The sequence below is a fragment of the Hirundo rustica genome, chromosome 4, assembly GCF_015227805.2.
Source record: "Hirundo rustica isolate bHirRus1 chromosome 4, bHirRus1.pri.v3, whole genome shotgun sequence".
NCBI lineage: Eukaryota > Metazoa > Chordata > Aves > Passeriformes > Hirundinidae > Hirundo > Hirundo rustica.
Window position 1 is genome coordinate 36,792,276 of NC_053453.1, and position 18,010 is coordinate 36,810,285.

At 40.2% G+C, this 18,010-nt stretch overlaps 1 protein-coding gene across 3 annotated transcripts in view; it reads left to right on the forward strand.

Annotated features, from left to right (window-relative positions):
- TBC1D15 (TBC1 domain family member 15) overlaps window positions 1–18,010 on the forward strand; it is a 39,138-nt gene continuing 21,128 nt past the window's right edge. Inside the window, exons 1-5 of one of the 3 annotated variants that reach the window (XM_040061684.2) lie at window positions 1–119; window positions 12,535–12,633; window positions 12,876–12,950; window positions 13,680–13,818; window positions 15,581–15,791. In XM_040061684.2, the coding sequence (XP_039917618.1) occupies window positions 96–119; window positions 12,535–12,633; window positions 12,876–12,950; window positions 13,680–13,818; window positions 15,581–15,791 (548 nt within the window). In that variant the 5' untranslated portion in view covers window positions 1–95. The other 2 variants (XM_040061686.2, XM_040061685.2) reach the window with 2 other exon arrangements.

Here is an 18,010-nt window from a genome sequence, read left to right on the forward strand (position 1 = left end):
TGCGCGTGCGCGGCCCGCGGCTGTGACGCAGTTGTTGTGGCGCGGCGGGGAAGCACGTGAGGAGTGCGACGTCACCATAAACACTCGTGGGCAACATGGCGGCGCCGCCGAGCGGCAAGGTAACGGGGGCGGGCGGCGGCGGGGCCGGCCTCTCCCGCCTCTCCCCCCGCGAGACGCGCCGTGTCCGGCCCTGGGTCGCCCCGGCTGGCGGGAGTCGCGGGGAGGGGGTTCGGGCCGCTGAACGGCCGGGCGGGTGCGTTTTCCCCGCCGGGTGGGTGTCGCCTCACGGGGCCGCCCCTCCGGGCACGGCCCTCCTGGCCTCGGGCGGGCCGGGCGCCGGCCGCGGACCGTCTGCTCCGGAGGCAGTCGCGGCCGGCGGGCGGGACTCGAGCCCTTGCCGCACCTGCCGCCCGGGCAGCGCCCCGCGCCGCCGCGGCAGCTCGGCTCCGGCCCCAGGCTGACAGGAGGCCGCTCTCCGCCGCGGGGGAGCAGCCCCGGCGACCGCGCTGGCTCTCAGCCTGCGGCAGAGGAACGCGGCTTGTCCCGTCTACGTGGCCGGGTGTCCGGAGGTGCTCATGGACGGTAGTGGCCTTTCCCCCGGCCTGCGCGCTGGTAGCGTGCGGGAACCTGCCCCCGGCGAGGGTACAAAGCCTTGTCAATCCTACACTTTGGTAATTTGAACGTTTTTGTGTGCCGCGGATCCTTGCCGAGCGTTCCGGAACGAAAAATTATTGCTTGACGGGGACAGAGCTCGCAAGAGGAGGAGGTACAGGCAACACCCACTTGCTTCCCTCCGCCCCCGCCAACAGATACGAGTTGTGTCCGTATGGTTTTTTGTAGAAATAGCTTTATTTCATGACTGCCTTCACCGCGTTTCAAAGCAACGCTTTCTGTGCTCGAGCACGTGGATCCTTTATTTAGTATTTAAAATCTCAGTGTCGTGTCCGATTGTATGCGGTAGCCACGGTGAGTGTGTGATTGTCTGTGGTTTCACTTTTCCAGCATAGGGCAGAAGATGATAGTTTCAGCTCATGCTGATCTCGGCGTAAGAGAACACACGTAATTAGCCACGTCTGCGCTTCTCCGAGGGTGCTGAGGGGTGCTCTTAGCTATAGCACGAAAATAATAGAGATGTTGCTTTGTGCCACCTTACCATATCCGTCTAAACCCAAATTGTTGGAGCAGGCGATTTGTGCAGCTCGCATTTTTGCACTTTTGTGTGTTTAACTGCTGTTAGATGTGTAAATATAAAGATAGCCATACTGTCCTCTCAGCTGTTTCTAGCTATGCACATCCAGTTTTTATATATACAGAGAAGTTCCTCTTCTGGTTTTATCCATTTTAATAACAATCCAAAAGTTTATTAGATGAAGGGAAATATTTTAATTTTTAGATTAATATTTTAATATTTAACAGTTTATTTTTTCAGGTTGTTTTTTGTTTTCCATTTAGGCTTTTATCAGGATCTTCTTCAGGATGTTTCTTGTGAAAGTAGCAGTATTATGATGATTTGAGATTGTGGATTAGTGTGTAAATTAGCTGTGTATTCATTGTTCCTTTCAGAGAAGCCTGTTTGCCTGAGATTGAATCTCTAAGATGTTGCAAAACTGTTTCAGTTATGCCACGTCCGCAATACTAATTCAGCTTGTTAATGCAAGTTCTAATTTACTAACATTCTTTGCCATGCCTCTTTTAATACAGAGTAAAAAATGACAGCTGTGTTTTCTCAAACTTCGTGAAGTGGCTGGGCTGGTTTGACGTTTCACTGCTCTCAGGAGGTGTTCCATCCTTCTCTGTATTTCCCCACCTGTGTGGTGCACTCTTGCTTTCTTGGATACTGTACTCATTTGATCTGTCAGTGATTAGATCTAGCAAGCTGAAATAATACATACAACTCTGCTTACTTTTGTCTGGGTTAGTTTTTTGTTGGGAGAACATTGTACCACAAATTATTACTTTGACTGGCAGCAGGATTTTGGAAGGACTCTCAAACTAATGAAGTTTCACTCAAAGTGGAATAAATGCAGTGTGGGTTGGTACAGACCCAGCATTCTCACTTCAGGCCTTTGGCACTTCAGTGTCTTTACAAGATGTGGATGTCCTAAGTTAACTGCAGTGTTCCTTCTGGCTGTGCAGTTTTGTAATGGGGTGTTTCAGGTGGTAGCTTTCTGAAAGAACAGTAGGCATTAGTTTGTGGGATGCTTTAGTCTCACGCGGCAGATCTTATTGAATGAAAGTAATGTATTTTAATCTATGTGCTCTTTTCTGCAAAACATTACACAAAGTGGATCCCATGGAAAACATGTGGCAGTAAGCAGCTGGGATAACCTGCACTGTTTCAGTTTTCACAAAATCTTGTTTTAGAAACCGTGTAAGATTGTGGTTTCTATGACATTTTTACCATGTTTGCCTTTCCCTTCTCTGTTGCAGGTTTTGGGGTTTGGGATTTGTTTGTTTTTGTTCTGTTTGTTTTTCTTTTTAATTTTATTTCCCAGACATTATTAATATCAGTAGATTCAGAACACAGATATTTCATGTAGTCTCTGGTTCCTGCTCCATACATTAATTGGATATAAATTATAAATTTGGTTATTTCATGTACTACTTTACTTGAACTTTTGTCCTGTTGGTTTTTTTTTTTTTTTTTTTTTTTTTTTTTTTTTCCTTGCTGGAACCTCTCATGAGGTTCTTATCAGTGTTTTCCTCTATATGGATGGTTAACTCGGTTCAGGAAAAGTTAATGCAGTTGAATTCTGGAGTCGTGACTCATTCGTTATTAATGACCATCTGCCCTAGAACAGTGTGAGCTTCAGTTTTTTGCCCTTTCTTAGAGTTGCCAGATTTTTCTGGAAGTAACTTGCTAATAAGGTCTTTCATTTTCAGAGCTTTTGACTTTATGCAAACAGGTATATTTATATATTATACATGTATTATACTTTATGAAAACAAGTACATTTTTTCTCATTTTGTTGCTTAGCAAATGGCATTTTGTTTACTGTATTCAGAGAACCTACTCTGGATTCACCCTTATAACAGAAAACCACGTTAGAAAATGAGCTAAAAGTTTGTATATGGGGAGAATTTCAGTCTGTCAGTATGTAGGTGATTATTGCAGCTGATCTAAACACAGTACCGATATTTTTTTAATGTTCTTGGAGTTCAGAGTATCTTCAGCACATGGGCTGTTAGATCTTTCTCAAGTTACCAATGGACACATGGGCTGTGAGTGAAGTTATTTTTCACTTGCTTGTGCTCTCACTCTTGGAGTTAAAGTTTCAGAGTGTTAACTGGCCAAACATCTGAGCTTTATCTCTAAGCTCAGATGTCTGGTCAGTTCAGCAACTAGAAGTGTTCAAGGCGCACTGTAGCTATTGCTAAATAGTAGTGGTGTTAATGGTGTATTGTTTGGTGTTTGCAGTGGAAGGGTTTGTTTATTTATTTATTTATTTATTCTTGTAGCTAGAACTAGCCAAGAGATTTTAAATACAGTATGTTAAAATTAGCTTTGCATCCTTCAGGTAGTTTGTTGGCATAGATACAGTGAATTATTTTAGGTGTATATCTATTCTGTGGGAGGGACAGTGTCATGCTCCACCTTCTACTAGTTAAATTTGAGTGCACAGAGGCTCCTGTACTATGCATTGTTGTGCCAATTTATTAAGCGTTTGATTTAAAATATTGTAGTGGTTTTATTTAAAGCTGAGTGGAAACACTAATTAATGTAGTGGTTTTATGTTTGCTAAATTCTGTTTGTTTATTGTAGTGGTTTTAGTGTTTACTCTCTTTTTGTGGGAGAAGATTAAGAGAAGCAAAGTAGGTTTAAGCTTAAAAATAAATAGTTTTATTAACACACGCTAAAAGAATGGGAAAAAAAGTTGGAAAAATAAAGCAAAACTAAAATGAAACTTCAAAACAATCTTCCCTTCTTTTACAAGCTGTTAACTTTCTTAAAAATAACATAGAGAGACACAACTTGTGATTTTTAGTTAGTTTTACTATATAGACATAATTTTCATCACTTTGGGAGAGGAGTCTCTCTAGAGTCCTACAGGGACATTCGCCACAAGACAAAAACAGTCTTATGGCTCCCAGTGTCACAAATCTGTAACTCCCTGGAGTTTTTTGCAGACTGTGCTGTTCCACCCATTAGCAGCCTTTCCCCTGGCTACTTACAGGCTTTTCAATGTATCTGGGGTACTGTTTTAAGAATGCTTCCTCTACTACAAAACAAGGATTATTTTCTATCTCTAAAATTGTCTCTATCTCAAAAGAAAATAGAGACTTCTTTTTATCCCAGGAGCTGAGGGTTTCAAATCACTTTTTCTTTAAAATCATTTTCATCTCAAAGACTGAGCCTTCTTTTTACCTTGCGAGTGAGGGGATTTAAGATTCTCACTTAAATCTTAAATATATTAATCCTTAACTTTGGTTAGAACCAGCATTCCCCTAAACAACATTAAGATGTTACAAGAAACAGTCTATTTTTCCATAGTTTACTCCAGAGAAGTCTGGTTAAAAATGTCCACATCCTCAATCCTTCTTTCTAATAATATTTATTAGCTCTTTCACTCTTGCTCCACTGACTTTATGTGGTGTCTTTTCTATGTCCACTCTCTCTTACTTTTCTCTCAGGGAAGGGTTAGGCCTTGGAAGCTTCATGTTGCCAGGAATAGGGTTAAATCTGCCCAGGCCTGCAGTGGCCATGTGATCTCTGCTGGGCAGCAGTCTTTCCCAATGCATCTCAGATTGGCCCGGGTTTCCCTCTCCACTCCTTTCCTCTCCATCTAGAAATGAGGGTGGGGGGAGAACTCTGCTCCCCCTCGGTGACAGTCGGGGCGGCCTCGGCCCAAGCGGGCCCACAGCTGTTACCGGGGGCCCGGTGGAGATCCGTCCCTGCTCCGGAGAAGTTTGAGAGCAGTCAATGTAAAGCTGCAGCCTCTCCTCCCCCGCCGGCATCGATGGAGCCCGGATGGAGCCCGGCCAGGTGTCGGGGCCAGCTCTGCCCCAAAGTGGGGGTGAGGGGGAAGCAGCAGGCTCCACTCGGTGTTACCTGTTCAGCTGACCAGGAGGAAAAGGGCCTGACTTGAACAAAATCAGGGTTTATATGGGTACTTCCCAAAGTCACATTCAGCATTCTCAGTGGTCAAAGCAGATGCCAATATCCCAAACTAGCCTTCAGTAGGTCCCTGTCCTTCTAAGGTCCTGACAGGGTAACACTGTACATTCCTATCTAACTAAAAACTAAATTGTGCTAATCCATGACAAATATTCATTATATAACTTTTTCAGCCTTTATAATTTACAAATTTTATAGTTTTAACCAATCATAATTATTTTTTATTATATTGTACTTTGTGGGTTTTCTTTGTGAACAGAAGACTGTCTCTCTTGACTTTACTTCAGGTTTTATGATGCTTGAATGTAAAGCAGTTCAGTGATAATTCTGAAATTTCTGTATTTTCTTTCCATTTTCTATTCATTAAGGATTGCTCTTTGCAGAAGTGCTTACAATAGGACCAGTGGGTTACTACCTGAAGCTCTTGCCCTCAGTACTCTGAACAGACTTGTGTTTTCACTGATATCCTGCTATTGTTGCATAAGTGGCAAAAATACTTTGTGGTTCAAGAAATTTTCAGAGCACATGAGGCAGAGCTTGAAATATGTACTGTTGTCAAGTAGGAAACTTTTCTTATGATGTGTAATTCCTGGTATTGAGAGCTTTCTTATATTTGTCACAACATGAACAACATTTGTGGGATTCTGCCCCCCTCCACCCCACCCCCACTTAGAAATCGGGTGTTTTTAAGACTAGCAGGGTGTGAAATTTTAGTTTCTTGGAAAAAACGTTGAGCTACAGGCTCAGCAAACAGAAGGTTCAATGAGGCCAAGTGCAAGGTCCGTAGGGCAATCCCAAGCATAAGTACAGGTTGGGTGGAGAATGGATTGAGATGAGTTCAGGGGAGAAAAACTGGAGGGTGTTTGTGGGTGAAAAGCTCAATATGACTCAAATGTCCACCTGCAGCTCAGAAAGCCAGATGTGTCTTGGACCACATCAAAAGCACTGTGGTCAGCAGATCAAGGGAGATGATGTTCCCCCTCTCCTATGCCCTCATAGGACACCACATAGAGTACTATGTCCATCTCTGCAGTCCTCACCATAGGCATAGATGGAGCAAAGAGGGCTATGAAGATGGTCAGAGAGCTGGAGAGCCTCTACTATGAAGGAAGGCTGAGAGTTTTTCAGTCTGGAGAAGAGAAGGCTCCAGGGACATCCTAGAGCACCTTCCAGTACCTAAGAGGGGCTTACAAGAGAGCTGGAGAGGGATTTTTCCCAGAGGCATGTAGTGATAGGATAAGGGGCAACAGCCTTCAGCTGAAGGGGGAGCATAGGTTTAGACTGGGTATCAGAAATTCTTTGCTCTGAGTGTGGTGAGACACTGGAACAGATTACCCAGAGATGTCTGCTCCCTGTCCCTGGAGGTGTTCAAGACCAGGCTGGATAGGGCTGTGAGTAACCTGGTCTAGTGGAATGTTCCCTACCCATGGCAGGGTGCTTGCAGCCAGATGATCTTTAAGATCCCTTCCAACCCTTTCTGTTATTTGTATTTTATTACAATTCAAATGTCAGATATTGTAGCATATCTTCTGTGGAGCAGAAGATCATGTTGGTCAAGTAATGTTAGCTTGATGCTTTGTGGAGCAGTCAAATGCACTGGCACCTAGTCATTGGAAACAGACTCTTGATAGGTCAGTGGTACTTCAAGTGTCACTTCAATGTTACACTTTAGCAGTGGATGTGAGAGTAAGCTTTGGGCAGACGTAAGCTATTCCAAAGAGGAAGATGGAAATTCAAGCAGTATGATATAGACTTTTATATTGAGTCATATTTATTAATACTTAATGCATAATTCTGAACTAAGATGCTTTCTTTTGTGGGTGTAAAGTCTCTTAGTCCAGCCATTGTCTAAATTGAATTAATTTTATTGGCCTGTAACTGTTTCCTTAGAGTGCTGCATCTTTTGTTCTGTTTCCTTTCCATCAGAATTTGAAAATAAGATACTCCACAGCTGCTATATCTGTTGTTGATGTTTGTGGATAGAGGCATTTTTCCTTAATTTGAAGTTTGCAGAGCATTCAGACTTTTTTACTCAATCCTTTTCTTATGGACATACCTGCTTGCTGTTTCGGCTGTTGAATCCTTGGTGAGGTCCTTTACTTGATTCTCTAACATGAGGCAAAAAAATGAAGTAGCTCCTATTGAAAAGTTGTTAATACCAGTATTTACACAGTGCCGTAGTTACTTACTGACTCCAGAGCAGTGGCTGATTCTCTATGTAAGTTCTTCAGGCTGTGTCTCTTATGAGATGTTGGATGGCATCTTGGCAGAGCAGTGCCAGCCTTGAGCTGTACTCTCTGGCAGAAAAGGAGTGAGTGGAACACGCTCTCCAAGAACACAGGGTGAGAGTATGAAGTGTCTGAAACATGGGACAAGCTGGGAGAGTTGCAGTGCTTCTCCTTCCTCTTAAGTGTTCTGTGTTTGGCAGGTTGTTGATATGTTGCAGACCTAGGAGCAGCAGTCAGGAGACACAATCAGTACTCATAGTGACAGCTAATACTTCGGTGCTCAGCACAGGCAGGGTGAAAAATACATGGGTGAGGATGGCAGGACCATTCTGTTCTGTAGTAGCCCCAGATCTTAGCCCTCCTTTTAGTTGTTGTCTATGCTTCATTGTCTTAGGGTACAGTGTTTTCATCTTTCACTAGCTGGTAGCACAGGGTTGTAAATTGCTATCAAATGGCAAGCATTAAATCACAAGGCTTTGCTTGTATTCAGGCATATATTGGTGGTGGTGGTGTGGCATCCCAGAGGCCTTCTGCTCATACATGTCTTTGGCAGTAAAAATGCTACGAATATGACCTGTTTGCTGCTCATTGAAAGCAGTACAGTAGGAATGTGGAGATGGGCATTGTTCATGCTGTGTCCTTATGGTATTAAGAATGATACAATTTATTTCTCAGAAAATATTACTGGGGCAATGGTGGGACATCAGAAACCTATTTTTTGCTGGACACAGACTATAAATACTTGAAGAGTTTTCCAGAACCTTAACTAGCATATGCCATGACATGTAAACTGAGCCTACGTCGTGCTGCTTCCATCTGTTTTTTTATAGTAGGTGGGTAGACAGCTATTGCTTTGTGCAGCTTTCCTAAGTTTTCTGCTGTGGTTCCCTGTTTTTACAGACCCTCAGTTAGGATATGAGTTGGAATAGCTGTTGTCTCTGTGTGGTATGGTGCTTTCAATGACTGATCAGAATGAACTGTGAATCTGCCTTTGACCTCTTATCACCCATGCGGAAAAACAAACAAAAAAACCCAGGTCCAAGTGGCTCAGTAGCATTTGGAAACTTGCGTAAATTTTTAGCTTTTGGTGGGATTCTGGAACAGACAAGGCAATGAGTTTAGTTTTCATTCAATAGAACTGGACAAATAAAAATGCTCTGAACTGTGCTTGCAGGCTGCCAGCATGGAGTTCTTGACAAACAGGAAAGACCGACAAGCATAAGCTTTTTGGGTACATTTTATTTCAAACTTGAAACTTTAGGATTATTAAAAAGTAATACTTAAATCATACAAACTTTTTTCCCCCTGCCTCCATTATTTTCTTAGAGAAAAAACTTGCCAATTGAATACTTTTACAGTCTTAAGTTGCCTTAAGTGGTAATGCTTATGACTTGGAAGTATTCTAGGAACTCAAGGATACCATGGATGGATAAATGTGTTCTGCACAGAACTAGCTTTAAGCTAGTAATATGTCTGAAAATCTTTCAGTAATTCCAGTATACAGCCACAAGACAGAATTAAAATTTATTTGACATCAAGTAATTTTCAAAGTTGTTCAGCTCCTGTCACATTACATCTTCATTTCCTTTGGTTGCATTGGTGTGTGCTTTTGATAAACGCTCTTTTTTTTGCATTTGTGTTTTTGTTGCGGAACCAGCAGAGTCTGGCTTTCATGTAGGCAATAACATCTAGACCTGTGACATACGCATCTCTGTGGGCAGTTCAACAGATGTTTGCAAACAGGTACAGAAGAAAACAGAGCAGTCACTGTTTAAATCTGTAGCGAGGTCTGTCATTGCTGGACAGCTGTTTTGGCCTAGAGCAATGGCTCTTCTCCCAGAGGTTCTGTTTCAAGGACCGGTGGAAAGACTGTGCAGAACACAGAGTTCTTATTAGCTGGATGGGTGGAAGGGCTGTAATACTGGGGTGAGGGATACTTCTGGGATTTTATTAAAATCCTAGGGACATGTCAACTTATCTAATGACCTGTGGTGTGCACTTATTAACTTGTCTTTTTTTTTCATGATGGGCTTACTGATTTTGTGTCAATTTAAGGGAAGAGTGATGGCTCTAATTATGTGAAAAGAAAATTAAAGGTTGAGCTTGGCTCTACCCACTTCTCATATTTGTAAAGAAGCCCATGATGAATATGTAAAATAATGAAAAGTGCAAAACCAAGGTGAGCCAGTAGCGTGTTTTCCTGTCTTGTAATATAAAAAGCATAATGGACTAACTGAACAGATAATACTCCTTAAAACTCTTGAATTCTTTCACACAGTGGGTAATGAGGCCTTCCTAGTTCACTGAAGGCTGAAGGTTATCTAGATTTAAAGGAGGTTAGGTTGCTTTCCTATGCTGAGGGTGTTGACAGATAATACAGAAGCAGATTTGGGTTGGGTTTGGAGGGATTATAGTTACTTCAACAGCTAAGGAGGGGCACCAGTCTCATTATCTTGCCCTGCCAGTGTCTAGTTCTTTTTACTGTCTCCATATGTAGCAGGATCTCACTATATAGATGTTGCATGCAGACCTTACACAAGTCCATGGTATTTTACTGATGCTTCAGGTCCTCCAACATCTGCTGCCTTTTTGCATGTTCTGCAGTAACCTACTTAGGCAAGAGGCAGTGTGTGATGCCATTCCTCGGTTTTGAAATCTGTTTTCTTGAATGCTTAAGAGGTCCAAGTGTGCTGACTGATGGGGCATTTCCCTGAGTGTTGGGATGCAGAGGAACTGAGCAAAAAACGTTTACAGGCCACATGGTGTGTGAGATTGAGATACTAAGTGTAGTAGCAGTTGTCTACTGGTGGATGGGGTTTACCTGTACGTGTAGTTTAACATTACTTTGAATCTTTGAATTGACTTTGAATAGCTTGCCATTGTTGCAGTACCAGAAACCCAAAATCTGTAACAAGCTACGTTTTACTGTAAGGTACTATAAGAATACCTGATAACATTTTTGAATGTTCAGCTTGCTAAGAACACTGTGAAATATAGCCACCCAATGTAGCTAATTTTCAAGTGCTACCACTATGGCATTACATTTCCAAACTCAGTTTGCTCAAATGCATTTATGGAGTCATCTTACAAAGTACTGCTGAATAGAGTGGCTCGATATTTTGAAGAATTCAGGAAGGTAACTTCCACAATATTTTGCAGATGGATTAACTGTGGGAAAAGATCTAGATATTCTTTTGTATGGTCAGTGTTAATCTCTTTCTTCAAATTAGTTACAGTTCCAGTTAACAGTTGGAAAAAGTATCACGCCTGTGATTGGAAAAGAAAAATCTCAGCAGCTTGGCTTTCTGGCCTTTCAAACTTGGAGGTTTTCTCTTAAGTAACAATATGAGTCGAATAAGTTGCTTTGTGACAAGTCCTGTGTTTTACAAACACCCTCTGAAGTTCTGAGTATGTGCTTTCATTTTATCACTTGTTTTGGTGGAGCATGGCGCAGGGACCTGAAGCTGTTACAAAGAGCAGTGTAGGATTTTTCAGTTACATGACAATTGTGGCATTGGAAACACTTCCCCGCGCCCCCCCCCCACCCCCCCTGCTCCATGAAAGGAAATGTTTGTTCTTCTGAGATGGACAGAAAATGATAAGAATGTTAAATGGCATATCTTCTAGACTGAGAAGGTATACTTTATGATACTTAGTAACATTTTTGGCAGAAGTGCGCTTCTACCAGTATAACTGATATGAATAGATTTTTTTTTTTTCTGGAGCAGTTGTCCCAGTGGTTGATAACTGGGTCATATTTCTGACTAGTTTTCATGATAGATCTGGTCCAAATAGCTACAAGGTAAAATTTAAATAAACATCGAGGTTCCCTTGTTTGAATTTGAAAACAGATAATTGGCAGAAATAGAGGGAGGATCTTTTTGGATAGAAAAAAGGAAAAAAAAAAAGCTGTAATAGAGAACAGGAAAGAAGACTTCCAATATTTGAAAGGCAATGATGTTAATAGTCCTTCAAGAGGGAGATGTGCTACGTGACCTTTAGAGATTTCTTCCAAGTGATATTTCTGTTTAAACAGCACAACTTGAAATTTCTTGCTTGTGTAAAAGGTAGAGAAATTGAAGTAAAACTAAAACAGAAAGGACAAGTTAAGTGAATTTTATTGCTCTTTTTAAGCCATGTTTTCTCATCTGGCTAGTTAAGCTTACACATGTAAACCTTTTAGTTTACTGGCCTGATTACAAGTGTAATGATTTTTAAAAGGTGACAAATGAGAAAATAACTCCTGATATTTTAGAACCAAAAAAATACAATATCTGTCTCTGATTAGTTTAAAATTTTTGGGCTTTATATGAAAAAAATATGTTTCTTAAGGCAGTATTTGCAGCTTGGTGTGAAAATGAAAATAGTTCTGAAACAATTGCTGTTATTATGTCATTTATTTAACTTCCACAAAATCTAGGGGACTTTTCACTCTTAGTGCTGTGTAAAATAGGACCCATTTACAGTATTTGTAAAGCTTCTAAGAGTACGATAAGCTTTGAAGAGCCTGCTAAATTTTGACAACCAAGGGTTCTCTGATTGTATTTTTTTAAGAGCATTATCAGAATACTGTGAAGAGTTTTGCAAATGCTTAAATGCAAAAGTTATGTGGGCCCTATGTACTCCTACAAGCTTTTCTTATCCAACTGCTATATATTTTGTCTTTCAGATGGTATCTTTGCCACTGGCCCTGAACATAGGATTAGGCATTTAATTTCAGGGTGTAGTTTTTTATTTCTCTGGAGTTCATCTTTTTACACTATTTGGTCCATTTTTAATTTAAATTAGTTTTCTAATTTTAACATGCTTAATGGCAGGTGGCAGAAAGGCAGACTATATGAGAAAGCTTTTCAATGTTTTAGAAGCTGTATAGGACTTTCACTGAACCTGTGCCTGCTGATATAAAAAGAACTAGATATTGAACGCATCTTCTTGTGCTGTTCTGACAAAGTAGTAGTAGTCAGTATGTTGCTTAGAGGGTAAGTTTGACCAGTTCCATTTTTTATTGTTTATTGATTTAATTAAGTGAAAGACTTGGATCTTGGACTCTTTGTAACAAAATCACTAACAAGACACAGGTGTTTATTTCAACTTCTCATGCCGAGTCACAATGATGATGGTAGGGGGATAAGCAATTTTAATGATTTTAAAACATTGGTTTTTAAAATTTAATTTCTCATTTTGTTACAGGTTGTATATGAGCAAGAAGGAGTTTTCATTCACTCCTCCTGTGGAAAAAATGATGACCAGGACAGCTTAATAGCAGGAATACTGCGTGTCATAGAAAAGGTATTTGCATAATACGGTTACAGAAATTTTTTGTATATGTTGGCAAAGCACATAACAAGTTTGGCAAATCTTAAATGTCTTTTTAAAGTGTAGGATTTTGTAAATGATCAAACATCACATTGTGTTTGACATTGTCATCATTTATATGTATATGTAAGTTTTAACATAGTCACACCTTGATTATATATGGCAATACGGACCTTGCTGTGTAGCGTTGAATTTTTTTGTGATTTGTATTGTAGGAAAATGAAGTGGTAGTAGACTGGAGATCACTGGATGAGACTTTGGATACTTCTAATATCCTCTGTGCTGGAAAGGTTTGTTTGTTAGTTATCAGTGTTCTTCATTATGTTTCTGTAGAAATTTTATTTTGTGTTAACTAATGCATAGGTGATCTCATAACTGGATGCAAAACTTCTTTATTATTGGAATTAATAGCTATATGTAGGAAACTTATTTGCAGATTGCAGCCCATTTCAGGGCTATGTGTAGGTTGACTGTACTTAGTTTTTACTTAGTTTTTCACTTGGTTCACAAATAAAATAGTAGGGGACTAACTATGAATACTAAAGACCAAATGAGTGCAAATATATCACAGTCACCAAGTCCCTCTGCGTCTACTGTGTTGTAATTTGGTGATTGACTCTTCATAGTTAGACATGAAAGTGAGAGGTGCTGTTCTAATGCAAAATAAAAATAGAAGCCTGTGGGGGTTTCAAGATGCAGTGATATGTGGTATTTAAGCAGTATTAAGAGGATGTGACTAAATAAAAAAGATTCAAGTTTTACACTTAAAAGAATAGTTTATGTTCATAGAGTCTGCAAGAGAGGCAAGGATATTTTAGGATGTTGCAATTTACCAAGTAAAACCAAACAGTCATAAGTCCAAATTTTCTGTGTTGAACTGTATCACATTTCTGAGGATTTCAATAGATTTTCTTTTAATTTAGGAAATAGATGTGCTTGTTCTTCATGTTGAATCTGAGAAACCAGGTCAATTTTCATGCCTTCTGTTTTTTGATAGTTGCTTTTGTTGCTTTTCTCAGGATTCCAGTTCTGTTGTGGAGTGGACACAAACTCCAAAAGAAAAATGTTCCCGAGGAGCAGACCGTCCAAGTAGTTATGAGGCAGAATGGGACATGGTCACCACAGTCTCTTTTAAGAAGAAACCTCATTCAAATGGAGGTACTTAAAAAGAAAATGTGGAGGGTATTTTTGTGTGTAGGGTGTTTTGGTTTTCTTCCAAGATGGTAACTTGTAACTGAAGAATTGCCTCTTAGATACAGTAAAATGGAATTTATTAGGACTTGAAAGGCTGTGATTCATTCATGGTAAGTGATGAATCTCTGGATGTAGAAAAAAATTTACAAATGGAATAGTTGTCATCTGCCTCTGTTTTTTTCTTTAAATTGGTAGAGAATTGTATTGAAAATTAACATTAAATCTAACTTCTTGCTTCGTCATTACATGTAGTAGCAGTTTTATCTGCACTGGGTTTGCATTCTTTAGAACAAATGGAATTCAATATAGGTGTCATGTTAGACATGAAAATGGAAAAATAAGTGGTAACTACTCAAATGCCTTTCCATACTGCAGGATCGGGGGAGATGGAATGTAGAGTTATGACATACATGGGTCTTTTATATGGTCTTTTTTACTTGGGCAAAATAATTCTGTAGCTAGACCATTTTTGTTGCAATGTCTCAACAGAGATGTTGAAAAATGAGTTGTGGCAAAAGAACAGTGATTCTCAAGTAATAGTTTTTCTCTGATTCTCACATAGTGTTTTTCTTTTAATAATACTTGTTTTCCATCTATTCTTTCACAGCCTGTAACTGGGGACTATTGTGCTTGTTTTACCATCTTTATTAATGTTTTTAAATGTCATGTCTGTCATGTATGAATACAGGGTTTGGCTTCCAGGTTATGAATGTTTTTGAGTAAAGCACAGTCTTTGGCTTTTATACACACGCACACATGCATAGGATCTCTGTTGGGTAAATACGGTTTATCACTTTGCTAATTTGTATTGAATTTTCATCTCAAATCAGCAGAGCACGTCTTCATCCATAGTCAGTGTCACTGAGCACTACTGACTTGGATTATGCTCTTTACCACTACTTGCTTCTTTCCAATTGCTGCATCTTGATGGGAGCAGGCCAGGGGTTATCCCAAATTCCTTCTAGGCATCCTGGCAATTTTGTGTCCTCTGGAGAAGTACACCTTAATCCTTTCTCCTTGAATATATACAGTCTTGCACAGCATGTATACAAGCTTGCACACTAGAGGAGGAAGGGGTGAGGGTGTGATTTCCAATTCTGTTGCCCTTACTTTGGTAGCAGCCTTACGCAACACGTGGCTAATAACTGTGAGCAGTATATAGGTTACAGGATGGCAGTGCATTTAATTTTTAGCTTGAGTAAGCAGCACCTGGTGGAAGTGCAGGTTGGATTTAGGAGATGTACATTTAACTGCTAGATCACTTCTGCTGTAGGATCACAGAGTATCTTGAGTTGCAGGCGACTCACAGTCCAACTCTTGGCTCTGCACAGTCCAACCCCAAGGGTCACACTGTGTACATGAGAGTGTACCTGGAGAACAAGTCAGTCCAAATACTTCTTGAGCTCTTGTTAAGCTTAATGCTGTGACCACTTCCCTGGGAGCCTGTTCCAGTGCCCAGCCATCCTCTGGGTAAAAAACCTTTTCCTTATAAACTGCAGGTACAGTTTTAGGGGAGTAGATTTGTTGATTGTTTTATAAGTCCGTAGAAGACAAGGAGGTTCAAAGAGAAGTCCATAAATAGCAGTTACAGTGTGCATTTTACTATTAGAACCAATGCTGGTGTTTGTTTTGACATTGTTTTTTAGGAACAGTGACAGCTGTAATGTGTTTGTAATTGCTAACACTGAAAGTCAAACTGAAATAATTCGCTAATTTTGTTTTTAAGATGCTACAACTCATGCAAATGGAGAAAGCAAGTGGTCGTTCCTGTTCAGTCTGACAGATCTGAAATCAATCAAACAAAACAAAGAAGGCATGGGATGGTCTTATTTGGTGTTCTGTCTGAAGGATGATGTGAAGCTTCCAGCTCTTCACTTTCATCGTGGAGACAGCAAACCTTTGATTAAATGTCTTGAAAAGCACGTTGCACTAAATGAGTAAGTATCAGGCAAGTCTTAGTTCTGTAAAATACAGATTGTTGGTTGCCTTAAATTACATAATTCATTTCAGATTGATACTTCCTGATTGTTATTTCCTTCCTTTTTTTATTAGTAGAAATAGTTTTCAAGGTGACTGAAGCTGTGGTTTCACACATGCATTTGGAATCTAAGCTGGATTGATTTACGAAGTATTTTAGAATCAGAAGTGTTATTAGATCTGAATGCCTCCGTTGCTCCCTCTAGTGGGTGCAGAAGCTTCTCGTGAACATGCAGTGTAAAAGTTAAATCCTTCATGAGCTACTTCTATAAAATGGGATAATTTCTGTTACAATTTGAGTTTGTCTCCTTTGTGCAAAATATGCATGAGTATTTACATGAGTGTGCAAGGTAACTTGCAGTACTGTCAACTAAATCAGTTATATACCAATTGGTATATAAATGTTTTTCCCCACAATTCTGTTCCCCTAGAATTTCTTGCCTGGTGGATATTTCACTCTTGATCTTTGCTGCACAAATCAACTTTCTGAGTGTAAATATATTTAAGACCCTGTCATTCTGTTAAATACTTTAAGGTTGTTATGTAGTTATATTGTGTTACCTCCAAGTTTTTTACTAGGATAAAAAGTTTTTTGATCAGCGTGGCATAAATGCAGAATAAAGTAAAATCTTCTGCTCTCACCATGTAGGCATAGGTATAATTTAAGAAGCCAATAGGTAAATAAGGTTAGATAGAATATGAAGAAATTAATGCGATGTGACATGTATACCTGTAACAGCTGTACTATCTGTACTATCAAACTAATGTTAACAGTGTAACATGTAATCTGTTTTCGAAAGTGTTTTGCTATTGTCACTTGTAACATAGTAGTCTGATGACAGATTTGAAGGTGGATAGTGAAATTGCTGCGGGAATCTTTACAGAGGGCTCTTCTTACATTAGTAGATCACTGAGGTCAGATGCCTTCTACAAGTAGGGCAGGCTGATGCTGAGTAATACAGAGGAAGATTTTGCTGGGGAACAAGTCAGTAGGGCGTGAGTGGTGTACATTTATTGAACTAATTTGTGAAAGGCTTTGACAGTTTCAAAGACATGGTGCTGGGATTTGTTATAATCAGAAGTTTTCAGCTGCTTGGAGAAGGTGGCATGGTCAGTGTGTCCAGTTGGTGGAATGGTACTGGCTGTAGCCTTTTATGTGAGTTTTGTAAGGGGAAAAGTCAGGAAGACCAAAAGAGAGGCTAATAGGGGGACAAGATGTACTTGTAAATAGGAATATTCTGTGTACAACTGTAGATTAGAAAATGACAACTTCATCTTAAATCCTGAGATTTTTTTTCTCTAGATTTCTTTCCTTAAACATATTTTAATTTAGTTTCCTAATTTCACAGCCTCTGCAGGCATAGGGAAACACTGTTGTCCAGCCATCCCCCTCCCTCCCTCCCTCCCTCCCTTCATTTTTCCTTAAGGAAATAGTTCCTTTTTGAACATCCTGCTGTGTTTACTTATTTGTGGATACCTTCTGACTAGCTGCTGGTAAGGTGAGGCAGGTTTTGGGAGCAACTGATGTAGCAGACACTGGAAAAAGACCTGTTGTCTTAGTTTGGAAAGAGAGGCATCTGCCAGGGAAAGCTAGAGCTTTCCTTGGAATGGATAAGGTAAACACCCTCTCTCCAAATTATTTTAATTTTGCAATTAGGGGCTTTCAGGCAAAGATATGGGAATAGGAATAACAATTCTTTACTAAGAATATTAAAAAATACAAATGTAGTAGTATGAAAAACCCAGCAAACAAACAAAAAATCCTAGAAACCCTGACTGAGTCAGAATACAACCTGACACCCTCTTGGACAGGGTGTTGGAAGCAGCCCAGATAAATCCTCCTGGAGTAACAGATGTGGTTCTGTTGGGAGTAGAGATGATCCTGTAGAAATGGCCCAGTGGTGGTGAGATGAGTCCGGTCTTCCTCTGGAATCCAGTGGAAACAGGCTACCTTGGTGTTCTGAATAGCAGGTTTTATACAGGTAGAAATGCTTGGCTCCACCCAGTGGGTGGAGCATCTCACAATGAGATTATGTAATTGTATCAGTCATGTTGTGAACCTTAATGGCCCATTAACAGCAGATATCCCCCTGGAGGGAGGATGGGTCGGAAGAGATAAGAACATTGCTCCACCTGGTTTTAACAGCTGCCCCGTTAACAGAAGGCACCTGCCCCCTCC